Raw genomic sequence first — 13,467 nt, 5'->3', positions numbered from 1 at the left:
ATAGTTTACCTGATGTAAAGGAGGGCTGACGGCAGTGCCAGGTGGGGGGGGGGGTGGCTGACGGCAGTTCCAGGGGGGCTGAGCCCTCTCTCCTGGCTACGGGCCTGTCTTGTCAGCGTTGCAAACTTTTGAAAAGGATAATACCGTACGCACATGGTAAACAAATTTTGACAAGCCGTACATTTGGCGTACTGACTAAGGTCCGGACGGTACGGTTGGCAACGCTGCGCTTTCACCACTCGATTTCCCACCTCATCTGCAGGTATGCGCAGCCCTGCTCTACAGTTAGCTGATACAGGGTATATGTAATTTAGTTTTCATTCTACAAGGAAAGGAAGTTGTGTACATCATTAGTAGACACCCGGTACTTTGGCCAAGGAAACTTGTTCAGTGCACTTTTTGACATGTACACCGTTGTCTCCTTTTCAGAATGTATGCCTGCGCGGCGCGTGCTGTACTTCCTGTCCTTCTCCGGGTTCCTGGTGAGCTTCATGATGAGGAACGACATCAACATAGCGATTGTGGCGATGGTCAAGTTCTCCAAAGACCTGGAGGTCCTCAACAACACCAACAAGCACTGCGTGGACAACATTGGCAACGTCACAGTCAGCCCCAACGAGGTAAGTCACATGCACTGGGCAATTCACTTCACATCCTTCAGCAGGGGGAGATTACCACTAGGCTATCCTAGGCTATAACCTAGAGGCCGCACAAACATTAGATGCTGAAGGAGCAGAAGTGATAAACGCAGTCGACTTTTAAAATTCCTTAATATTGTAATAACAGCAAAATAAAACAACTAGTCAAGTCCGGGGTCTCCCTTATCGCACAACATTTCAGCACCCTTGCGTTCTGACGTCAGACGAGGAATGCTTACGTCGTTAGGTTAGGTTTTATTTTCATAAATACACTGAAAATTTATTATTTATGCTAAGAGAACTAAATCTAGCTTGCCTAGTCTAAAGCCCGCATCACACGGAACTGGATTTCCAGTAGGTATGTCCTAGTTGACGCTGGACTGGCTACCCATTTGCTAGTTTTCGCCTCACACGATACTTATCAACGTACTTGTCGATAGACTTTTGTTCCCATACGAGTGCAGTTGTAATGGCGGCCGCGTGAGAAGTAAACAATGTATCACTTCACATTTTTAAAAGCCGATAACTATTCAGCCGAGAGGAATAACGTTTCGTATAAAACGTTATTAGGTACAAAACAATGGCGCTGCTTAAATACATACTTTACAACGTTTACTGTACACGTATGGAAGAATATTTTAGTTGCTTCAAATGTAAACACCGTGCACTCAGCATAGATGGTGTAACTCAACGCGCCTTTCATGCTGTATACGTTATACATTGCTGGAGTAACACTCGGAAACCACGGACAAAAGCGCTCCTTTGCACACTCACAGATTATCTTCACATGGCGAAACTTTGCTCTGATTGGCTGTTCCACAGAATCCAGTCGAGGAAAGCAAGTAGCAATTAGAACATGTCCTATTCCTCCAAACCAGTCAAGCAGTCAGCCAGGCGGCCATGATTGCTACCTAGAAAGTTTGTTCAGCGCCAACTTGGGCATTCCTACTAGAAATCAAGTTCCGTGTGATGGGGCTTAACAATAAAAACATTCCCCGCTGACGTCAGAACACAAGGTTGCTCAAGTGTTGTGCGATAAGGGAGACCCGTCAAGACCTTTTACTTTGCTTATTTCATAAAAGACTGTGGAAGCAGTAGCGAAGCGTAGTCTTACGAAGGAGGCAAGCAATGTTTCAGTACAATAAAACATGTAGTACAACGACATGCCGAGGGGAAAGATTCAAGGTTTATAGCCTCATTTACCCAGTCGCTGGATTTGTCAAAATATCGTAATAAAGTGACTGTACTAAAAATAAACCATATGATCCGCAAACGTCACATTTACTTTTTAAAATAAATCCAGGTAACGTTATTCATATGATATTAAACGTTTTGCATATGCGAACTTTCCGCATACGACTAAAGGGAGACGGAATTTCTTACTTACTTATTAGTACCTTTATTTGTTCATTATTATTTAATATGGTCAAACGGTGACCAAACCGATTTAGATAAAAAAAAATGGGAATCATTTGTTTATTTTACGCTGCATGATGTAATTTAGTATTTTTGGGCACCCTAAAAACCGCATTGGAGTAACTTTAAACACTAAATAAAAAGTTAAACACAAACAATAAAAAATTCATTTCAAAGCAAAGAAACACATGCATAGACGATGTACTCACCACAATAAATTTCAAACTCTTGGTGTTGGTCGACCCCCTTCCACGATTTTCATTTTAACACTTATCTCTCTCGAGCTAAACGAAGCAATTTTCAATTGCTCAATAATACACCCGCACTTCACATCAACCGTTCCTAAATACGCGTTCATTCCGATAAATTCACAGCACAAAACACGAAGCAACAAACACTCACACTATCCCACGCGCTTTCCACAACTGCAAATGCAAGCATCCACACAAGATCACTTTGAAAATCTCTGAAACAACAGAAAGTGATACCAACCTATTTCATTAATTTTATCCGTCACAAAGGAAAGATATATCAGTTTGGAGATAAAAATTACGCGGAGGAATCAGAATCATTTCAGCAGAACGAGTATGTACATTAATATTTAAGTAATAAAGTGTCATTCAATGGCGTGCCCGGGGCGAAGGGGGGGGGGTTGGATGGTAGACATAACCCCCTTTTGGCCCAGTATATCTAAGAAAAAACGTCAAAGGAAGGAAAATATGACAAAATGGGGACCGTAAAAAGATCCTGGGAACACCACTTGCGTCATAATAATAGAACTTAAAACATATTCGGGCCTCCCCGATGGCGCAGTGGTAGTGTCGTCGCCTTGTAATCAAGGGGTTCCGGGTTCGATACCCGGTGGAGGCACAAGTGTTTCAGATCCCATTTTAAACTGTAGGTCCAGTCCCGATTAGCCTTACTGTGCATAAAGTGGACTTAAAACAACAAATCAATCAATCAATCATTAAAACATATTCTTGTGCTCATAATATGCAGAATGTATACGATTTACTTCTATGCCATGTACAAATATCAGTAGATAGTTCTTTCTCAGATAGCTTTATTTTCACCCCAAGTTTTATTCAAAAGCAGTCAATTTATTGATTGTAAAATTTGTGAAAGAGCTCACTTGAATTACTGCGTAAATAATTTGGCAGTTGCAAACACTGGTAGCGGTCAACACTTCTGGCGTAATTTGAGCTGGACCGACCAGGAAGCAGGGTGCAGGACCAAGGTCCGTCCAATCTTCCCTCCCTCCCTGAGAAAACTCTTCACGGGGGTGCAGAAATTCCACTGCCCCAACTCCCAATGTCAACTTTTTTTACGCGTTTTACATTTCGCGAAATCTAAAATAATTTGTAATATAATATGATATATATGGAATTTAGAACAGTGATAATAACTTCTTTTAGTTATTTTATGACTAACAATTATTATTATATTTGCGATCTTGTTTACGTGTTCATGAAGACAAATATTCGTTACTAGTCTTTGCTGGCAACGTACCCATAGATGAATCCTTCTGCTTTCGGTTGAACTCGGCTATTTTCGGGAATCACGCAAGCTCGGAAAGCACAGCTTTTTGTAGAAGCTTTGTGGACGGGTTCCACCAGAATTTCACGCTTCGCCATGTGACTCCTTCGGAGGCCTTATTTTCCCGCAGAACGGCTGCAAGCATTGAGGCTGGTGCTTGCTACAGAGCTGCTGGGGGAGTTTGCGGCCGCTTTTTTTTCGCGAAATCGAGTGCGATGGAAACTAAATACGGTTAGAACATTAAGTACATTAAATGATATTCGAATTATGCAAGCAGTGCTTGCATTGCTTGTACTATATCTTCGCCTCTGTGTGGAAGGAAGGAGTTTCTAGCATATAAATAACTTATTACATCATACGACTATTATCAGTACTATATTGAATGCAATTTGAGTAATTTTTAATCAGATGTATCTATATGTTAAAGTTTACAAGTATTATTAATAGAGAGTATGCAATTAGTGGAAGTAAAGCACCTTTATAACTAGAGAACTGATTTTAAGGTGCAAAATTCTGGTCAGGAAAGGTTCTGAAAATGTTTTTAAAAAACTGCTGATAAAATGTCTACTCAGGTCTAAACCAGTTGCATGAACATTCTTTATACAACACTGTATTAAATAATATAATTTATGGTAAACATGGTATAATTTATATTATACCATTTTATATCTCTCGTTCTGCTCTACAAAATGACACTATAGGATTTTATGTAGATGCTTAAGAATAGTGAAAAATCATTTATTTTTCTGTCCAATTTTTAAACAGAACGTGAAAGAGAAGGAAGGAAAAAGGTGCTGAAGCATCAAAGAGGGGGTAAGAAGGGGGATAAATGTGCTAATCTCACAGAAAGGTGCAACAAAGCGTGTTCATTTTTCTTGATGTCACGTCACAAAATACATGCCTCAAACGATCAGTATGAAAACGGCTATATTTTTGGAAAGCTGGTGCACTTTGAAATTCGTTCCTATATTATAACAAAACTAACAATAATAATAATAATGTAGGGTGACCAGACATACTCTTTTAGAGGTTCATATACTCTATACTCTTTTCAATTTGCAAAAATCCCCAAATATACTCTTTTCCTTGCTATTTAATTTCACATTATTTTATGCGTAAAATGCCGTAAAATCCACAGAACGGAGAACGTCAAGGTGTCAACAAACTGAATCCTTGACTCAAGAATTTCCTATGAACAATTTCAAGTGTCATTTTCATATTCCATCAACAAGCAAAACGTATTTCAAATTCATTGGAATTTAATGATAATTATTTGGGTTGAGCCGATACCACTTTGAACCGATACCGATACTCTTACCGATTCCCACCGATACTTGAAAATTGCAATAATTAAAATTTGTTCAAAATATTGATCAATATTGGTGTGTAAATATTCTCCTCCAATTATATGCATCAACATACCAAGAAATTTGCTTGAGAATATTCAAGAATTGCATCAGAATATTAAAATAGATATTATGTAGTCACAAAATATAGTTTTTTGTGCAAAATTAGTGTAAAATAAAAAGCAAGTTTTAATTTTGCATAATTTCCAGGATAATTAGACTGTCAAGAAGTCGCGAGGGATTTTTGCGGACCCCGTGAAAGAGCAAAATTCATGGGCACCTTCAACCTATAGACTATACTCTTCTTGGTCAACAAATATCTGGTCACCCTAAATAATGACAACAGGGCCCAAAACAAAGGATAGCATGGGGTCTAAATTTATTAATTCATCATCTTCCTGTTCTTTAGTGACGTATTTCGTAAGTTAAGCAAGATCTTTTTTCTGGGAAGAAATGTTCCGATACTCTTCAACTTGTTTGTCATTGTGTTCATCATAAGGTCTCATGCGAAATTAGGTCGGATTGAAAAGGCGGGGGGGGGGGTTTGACTCTCGTTGGAATAAGTTAAACAATGCCTTGTTCTCCTTTCTCCCTCCCTTTTATTGTATAATTTTTCTAGCTTTCCTTTCTTTTCTCAGCTTTAGTACCTCTTCATTCGTGTTTCTTCCTTGCTTCTCCTTCACTTATTTTTCTGTTTTCCCTCCTATTTTCTGTCATTTTTCTTTATTCTTTCTCTCGGTCGATCTTCTGCTGTTCCTCCTCCTGCTCTGTCTCTTTTCTGTCTTTCTGTATTTCCTATTTTCCTTCTCTCTCTCTTTCTCTCTTTAACTTTCTCTTTATCTTTCTCTATCTTTATCTTTCTCACTCTCTATCTTTCTCTCTCTCTTTCTCTTTATCTTTCTCTCTCTCTTTCTCTTTATCTTTCTCTCTCTCTTTTTCTTTCTCTCTCTTTCTCATTCTCTCTGTCTCTCTCTCTTTCTCTCTTTTTCTTCCTCTCTCTCTTTCTCATTCTCTCTGCCTCTCTCTCTCTCTCTTTCTCTTTCTCTCTGTCTCTTTCTCTCTGTCTCTCTCTCTCTTTCTCTCTGTCTCTTTCTCTCTCTCTCTATCTTTCTTTCTCTCTGTCTCTCTCTCTCTCTCTCTTTCTCTCTCTTTCTCTTTCTATTTCTCTCTCTTTCTCTCTCTCTTTCTCTCTCTCTTTCTCTTTCTCTCTTTCTCTCTTTTTCTTTCTCTCTCTCTTTCTCATTCTCTCTGCCTCTCTCTCTCTCTCTTTCTCTTTCTCTCTGTCTCTTTCTCTCTGTCTCTCTCTCTCTTTCTCTCTGTCTCTCTCTGTCTCTTTCTCTCTCTCTCTATCTTTCTTTCTCTCTGTCTCTCTCTCTGTCTCTCTCTCTCTCTTTCTCTTTCTATTTCTCTCTCTTTCTCTCTCTCTTTCTCTTTCTCTCTTTCTCTCTCTCTTTCTCTCTCTCTTTCTCTCTTTCTCTCTCTGTCTCTTTCTCTTTCTCTCCCTCTCTCTTTCTCTCTCTCTTTCTCTCTTTCTCTCTCTCTCTTTCTCTGTCTCTCTCTTTCCCTGTCTCTCTGTCTCTCTCTTTCTCTGTCTCTCTCTTTCTCTCTCTCTCTCTCTCTCTCTCTCTCTCTCTCTCTTCTCTTCTCTCTTTAGCATATCATTTCTTTCATTCTTTCTCTTATGGCGACGGGAAGTAATGAGAATAAGTTTTATTGACTTACCATTTATTCAACGCAAACAAGTAATTGCAGGTATTACATCCCGTACGTACATACTTCTGCACTCGGGAGAACAAACGTCGAGCCACTGCCCGATCCACCGTCTGACGCCAAGCGATCAGCTCTTACAACTGCTTCCTCCTTCTTATCTCGCTCGAGCCGCGAGGCATGAGGAGCGAGATAATTGGAAAAATTGAAAACAGTATATGGGGTATTCTTACGGGTGGAAATTCCTTTCCTGACGATATGAATCCGGTTACAACAGCATGTTTCATGTTTGCTCTAATTACTTCTGTCGAGGCACTTACTGTTATGGAAGTCTGACAAGACGACTGGCTATCTATAATTTATACGTAGTGGTTATGTGCAATCAAGGCAACAATGGAAAGTAAAAATGTGGTTTTCGTGTAGATTTAACTTTTTGAATGAAATTATAGATATGAGTAAATTGAAATTTCCGACTTTTGTTGGTTTATTGTGTCTATTTTCCACGAATCTAGGACAGTTGCGATGGCGGGCAATTGCGATGAAGCCAAAACCACGGACAATTGCGATGTTTTTGAAGGTGATGGTCATTTTACAAATTAATGGTAGGGCAATTTCGACGATCAGGGCCTAACCTAACCAAAGGCGCCATAGAACAAATAATGCTGTAGAAGGTTGGAACAACAAAATAAATAGGTGGCTTGGAAGACCGCATCCAAAAATTCATGACGTTCTGGCCTGCCTCAAGAGCAAAGCAGAAGGCACCAATATCAAGTACATGCGGATGGAGCTAAATATAGAAGATCAGAAAAGGAATAATCGTGACATTAAAATCGACGAGAGTTGGGAAGTGTATTCGCACCGTTCAAAAACTGGATTGAATCAAATTCCCAGCCGAAAATATCAATATTTCACACAATTTTCTTGTAGGAGGTATTGTACGAGGTGTTAAGTCACCCTTCAATTTAATAGAAGATTTGAAATGGGTAAATTTCTCGTATCGGACAAACGGATTTCTTCAAATTTACAGGAGAAATTACTTACCGAATGCAGTTTCTTTAGACTTGTGGAAGTTCGGGGAAGTGTTTTCTCGCATCGTTCATTGAAGTTTGCCGGTAAATCATCTATTTTTCGATATAAATGTGTGACCGATGCACGGAAGATGTTGCATCCATTTCCTTCCAGTCGGATGTTGTCTGTGTGTGATGGCGTAATCACGGTCAATGCCGGTCAGTGTTTCCAAACACGTCTTTTTGTAACTGAAGAAGGTACGTTTCCGCAAATGGTTCGTGGGGCTATGTGTCAATGGTTCGTGGGGCTATGCGAGAATGGTGTGTGGGGCTACGCATTTTCTTTTCTAAAACAATTTTTAACGATTGTAACCTAAACGTGACCCTACCTAACCGAACCTTACCGGAAATGGTTCGTGGGGCTATGTATCAATGGTTAGTGGGGCTATGCGTCAATGGTTTGTGGGGCTACGTAGGTATTTTTTGGTGCAGTGGGGTGAAAACACTGCATGCCGAGTACGGTAGTGAAACTGTGACCGCCATTTTGCGTGTTACCGAAGGCAAAAAGAAACTAAGAAAACCTACTCGATATGTCGCAAATGGAGCTTATTTCCGTGAAATAAACGAAATGCCACCTTCAACAATGTTTCTCAATGCACAATACGTAAGTACGAATTTTGAAATTAAAAGAACTAGCAAATTTCAGCCGTTTGTCCGATACGAGAAATTTACCTTAAAATGTAATCGCAATTGTCCACCCGCCCTTTCAATTCTGTGTTCATCGCAATTGTTCGCCATCGCAATTGTCCGGCTACCGTACTATCTGCCTGCCTATTTTAACCAAAATAAACGCCTGAATTTCCTGGCTCTGGTTATTTGTTTTTAATCCCACTTTTATAAAGTGCCAGTGCGGCGTACCCCCAGAACTGTACCTAGATATATATATAATTGACCGCAGTCCTTCTCTTCTTGATAAGACTCTACGTATTCTTCTTCTTCTTTCAGAAAGGTGAATTTGACTGGGACAGCACCACTCAGTCTGTGATCCTGAGCTCATTCTACTGGAGCTACATCTTCTCGCAGGTGGCGGGCGGTGCCCTGTCCCAGAGGTTCGGCACCAAGATCGTTTTCGGTGGAGCTCAGTTGACGACCGCTCTCTGCTCACTCCTCATCTCCCCGGCGGCTGACTTCCACTATTCAGCCATCGTTGTTCTCCGCTGCATACAGGGTGTGGCGTCGGTCAGTTGTTTTCTCTTCTTTTGCCAAATCTTGAGTGTGTGGTTTTATGTAAGCTGCTTTAAGATTCAATTCAATCCTAAATTTAGTATAGGACATCAATTTGCAAAGTACCAATAACAACTGTTTCTTTAGTCGTTAAACGTCCTTAAACATTTGATAATACCTACAATAATAGCAGTTATTTTAACCATAATGTTTTGAAACTCTCAATATACTGACCAAGGCAGAAATTTATTTTATTATAAAGCATAACCTAAACGTAACGTTTCAAACTTCTAGCAAGGTCTTCTTCAGACCCTGCACCAAGTACAAATGTAACAAGATACAAAAACAGGACGAATTATATAAGCAAACATTACTCCCCTCTAAACTATTAGAAAGTTGTTGTGGAACATTCTAGCAGGTGGCTTTTCCTTGTCAACTGTGCAGAGTCTGAAGAAGACCTTGCTAGAAGGTTGAAACGTCACGTTTAGTTTATGTTTTATAATAAAATACATTACTGCCTTGGTCAGCATATTGAGTGTTTCATATCATGGAAACAAGGCTTAATGGTGTTATACCGTAATGTTTGTTTCATTGGATTTGTGAAGCAAGAAAATCTCAATTTCTTAAATGTTCGCGTATTTGGTACATTTTTATAGTTTTCTGCCACAAAGTTTGGGGTTCACTGCTATGCAAGGTAAGTCTTAGCCACTTATGGCTAATTTGCGAAGATGTGGATGAGGGATGACATGATGAAATTGATGAATGGACACTCACAAACATCCATGCCCAAGCCGGGATTCGAACCCATGACCGCGTCGTAGTGCGATGTGATAACCACTTCGCCACGGGGGCCGGCATTAGAAATAATGCATTTTGAAAAGCAGCCTCATAAAATAGTTGTAGGTACTTCTTTCTTCGTGAGGCGATGCTTCAGACGAATGAAATAAAGCAGTAATATTTGTTCAAGCGTGTGATTGACGCTAGCTGTAGCTGAACACATCTTTCTCAAAAGCCAAGAATGAAAACGAAATCTAATATCAGTTACAAAAGGTAATTGACAACAAATTTGTAACAAAGTACAAGATATTTGAAAGGAACCAGCAAATACTTAATCTGCAAAAATCATTGTATTGTTCTAATTCGGTTTTTCTGTGTTATAAGAATATCACCACACAGAGAGAGAGAATATTTCTGAAGTCTAAGAACCTTTTTATCTGTAAAGTATTTCAATTCGGTCCAGGAACCTTTTCTCCAGAACAATTTAAATACGGTCCAGCAACCTTTTTCTCCGGATGAATTTAAATACGGTCGAAATTACGTATTGAAATGAAGCAATACGCAACTTGTACCGAATTGAAATTAAATTGAAAAAAGTTTCCGGTGCTGTTGCGAAACCCAATAGAACCCATTGGAATTTAGGGGTTCCCGGCCCTTTGACAACCCTGTATTTTATTCGTTAGCAATACACAAGAATATTCAGGAGAATTGTGATATTTGCTGAACTGTTTTCTGTATTGCTATTAGTTTCGTCTGTCTGAATAAAATTGGCATTTCTGGTCCGATACCCTGTGAGTCTAACCTAGCATAAAGCAAACTTATAAAATTTGCACTAACATTTGTTTCTTTCAGGGTCTAACGTGGCCGGCCATGTTCGCCATCGTAGGTCATTGGATTCCTTTGTCCGAGAGGAGTAGATTCATGTCTTCGTTCCAAGGTAATTGAATTTTATCTTCACGGTGACTGTAAAGGTAAGAAGTTGTAAATATCGCAAGTTTTGGTTAGAGGAAGACCGGTGTTTGAAGGATATTGGTAATAAATTAGAAGGTTGGAAACACTGAAAGAAAGAATTCTCAATAGGACATTTCCGCCGTAGCCATGTAATGCAGTGTACTCGAGTACTGGAAGACAGGAATAACAACTACTATTTTTATCTACAACATCTATTGTAATTGTTTCATGAGAAAGAACTGTTCTAGAGATGAAAAGTTGAGATGAAGTGTTTATTAAGGCTATGCGCTGTGTTATTGCAAATTTGTTCCTTATTTCCAAGCTGTGATTGCGAGTTTGTCCCTTATTTCCAAGTTGCGATTGCGATTTTGTCACTTATTTTCAAGTTGTGATTTTGTCCCTTATTTTCAAGTTGTGATTGCGATTTTGTCTTATTTTGAATTTGTGATTGCGATTTTGTCTTATTTTCAATTTGTGATTGCGATTTTGTCTTATTTTCAATTTGTGATTGCGATTTTGTATTATTTTCAAGTTGTGAGTGCGATTTTGTCCCTTATTTTCAAGTTGTGAGTGCGATTTTGTATTTATTTTCAAGTTGTGATTGCGATTTTGTATCTTATTTTCAAGTTGTGATTGCGATTTTGTATCTTATTTTCAAGTTGTGATTGCGATTTTGTCCCTTATTTTCAAGTTGTGATTGCGATTTTGTATCTTATTTTCAAGTTGTGATTGCGATTTTGTCCCTTATTTTCAAGTTGTGATTGCGATTTTGTCCCTTATTTTCAAGTTGTGATTGCGATTTTGTCCCTTATTTTCAAGTTGTGATTGCGATTTTGTCCCTTATTTTCAAGTTGTGGTTGCGATTTTGTCTTATTTTCATTTTGTGATTGCGATTTTGTCACTTATTTTCTAATTGTGATTGCGATTTTGTCCCTTATTTTCAAGTTGTGATTGCGATTTTGTATCTTATTTTCAAGTTGTGATTGCGATTTTGTATCTTATTTTCAAGTTGTGATTGCGATTTTGTATTATTTTCAAGTTGTGATTGCGATTTTGTATTATTTTCAAGTTGTGATTGCGATTTTGTATTATTTTCAAGTTGTGATTGCGATTTTGTATTATTTTCAAGTTATGATTGCGATTTTGTCCCTTATTTTCAAGTTGTGATTGCGATTTTGTCTTATTTTGAAGTTGTGATTGCGATTTTGTATTATTTTCAAGTTGTAGTTGCGATTTTGTATCTCATTTTCAAATTGTGGTTGCGATTTTGTATCTCATTTTCAAATTGTGGTTGCGATTTTGTATCTCATTTTCAAATTGTGGTTGCGATTTTGTCCCTTATCTTCAACTTGTGGTTGCGATTTTGTCCCTTATTTTCAAGTTGTGATTACGATTTTGTATCTTATATTTTAAGTTGTGATCGCGATCTTGTCCCCTATATTTTCAAGTTGTGATTTTATCCCTTATTTTCAAGTTGTCGTTGCAATGGTGTTCCTTAATTTTTCAAGGTGTGATTGCGATTTTGTCTATTTTCAACTTGCAGCTTTGATTTTGTCACATATTTTTCAATTGACAATCTGGCAATCCTGTTCAGTAAAGCAATATGGTCTGCACACTCCAAATGCAAACCAATTTTCCATTTTCGTAATCCAAATCCTTTCTCCACAGGCATGAGTATAGGCATCGGCCTCACCTACCCACTGTGTGGGTTCCTCATCCACAACTTCGGCTGGCGAGTGGTGTTCTACGTCACGGGGTCCATCGGGGTGCTCTGGTGCGGCATTTGGTGGTTACTGGCCTTCGACACCCCCGCCCAGCACCCTCGGATCTCCCCGGAAGAGAGGCTGTACATCGAGGAGAACGTGAAGGATACCGTGGTCAGCTCCAAGGTATGTGTCTGTTTCTTCCCTAAAGCAGAGCTATTGGGGGTAGGGGTGTCGCGAAGAGGTTGATTAGGTGGGCGCAATATTATTTCCATTTTTCTTCCTTACCAGCTTTCTTTCTCTTTTTCTTTCCACAGTTATTTCTTTCGTTGCCTTTTCCTTCCACGTGTCCGTCTTCCCCTTTTCTCCTTGCGCGCTTCTTACTTTATCTTTCTTTCACGTTTGTGTTTCTTTCTCTCCTTCCCTCAATGTTTCTTTCTTCTCGTTTCCTTCTATCGTTTCTTTCTTTTTCCTTCTGCCTTTCTATATTCCTCTTTCTCCTTTCCATCTTTCTTTGTTCCTCGTTTCCTTCTATCGTTTCTTTCTTTTTCTTTCTGCCTTTTTTTATTCCTCTTTCTCCTTTCCATCTTTCTTTGTTCCTAGTTTCCTTCTATCGTTTTTCTTTTTTCCTTCCGCCTTTCTATATTCCTCTTTCTCCCTTCCACCTTTCTATTTTTCTTTGTGTGTCCTTTTCCTTCCATGTTTCTCTTCCTTTGTTTTCTCTTTTTCCATACACATTTATATTTTTTTCCACGTTTCTCTCTTATTCCTTCCATGTTCTTATCTCCTTTTCTTTTCTCCTTGCACATAACGTTCTTCCTTTTTATATTTCCTTACATGTTTCTATTTCATCTTCCATTATTATCTTTCTTTCTCTGTTTCCTTTCACGTTTCTCTCGTTTTTTCTCCTTCCTAGTTTTTATCGTTCTTACACGTTTTTTCTCCTTCCACGTTCCTTTCTTTTCGTTTCACCTTTTGTCTTTTTTTACTTTCACGTTTCTATCTTTCTTAGCCCCTATTTCCATTTCAGTTCTGCCATTCTATCTTTCACTCTCTTCCCCCTGTTTCTATCTCTCTCTCTTCTTCTTTTTGTGTTTCTCCACCAATTTCCTGCCGACCTCCGTGGTGGAGTGGTTAGCACAGCACGATATTCCGCCAGAGG

General features: G+C 39.0%; 1 protein-coding gene across 3 annotated transcripts in view; it reads left to right on the top strand.

Moving 5' to 3' along the window:
• Positions 1 to 13,467, top strand: part of LOC146003686 (sialin-like) — a 187,465-nt gene that overhangs the window by 134,883 nt on the left and 39,115 nt on the right. For all 3 annotated transcript variants that reach the window (XM_083142047.1, XM_083142049.1, XM_083142050.1), the window contains 4 exons: positions 430 to 620; positions 8,656 to 8,889; positions 10,504 to 10,588; positions 12,271 to 12,491. In XM_083142047.1, the coding sequence (XP_082998173.1) occupies positions 430 to 620; positions 8,656 to 8,889; positions 10,504 to 10,588; positions 12,271 to 12,491 (731 nt within the window). The remainder of the gene's footprint in view (positions 1 to 429; positions 621 to 8,655; positions 8,890 to 10,503; positions 10,589 to 12,270; positions 12,492 to 13,467) is intronic.

This window comes from Lepisma saccharinum, chromosome 20, assembly GCF_977018435.1.
Source record: "Lepisma saccharinum chromosome 20, izLepSacc3.1, whole genome shotgun sequence".
NCBI classification, from domain to species: Eukaryota; Metazoa; Arthropoda; class Insecta; order Zygentoma; family Lepismatidae; genus Lepisma; species Lepisma saccharinum.
This window is presented reverse-complemented; position numbering and strand designations above follow the sequence as displayed.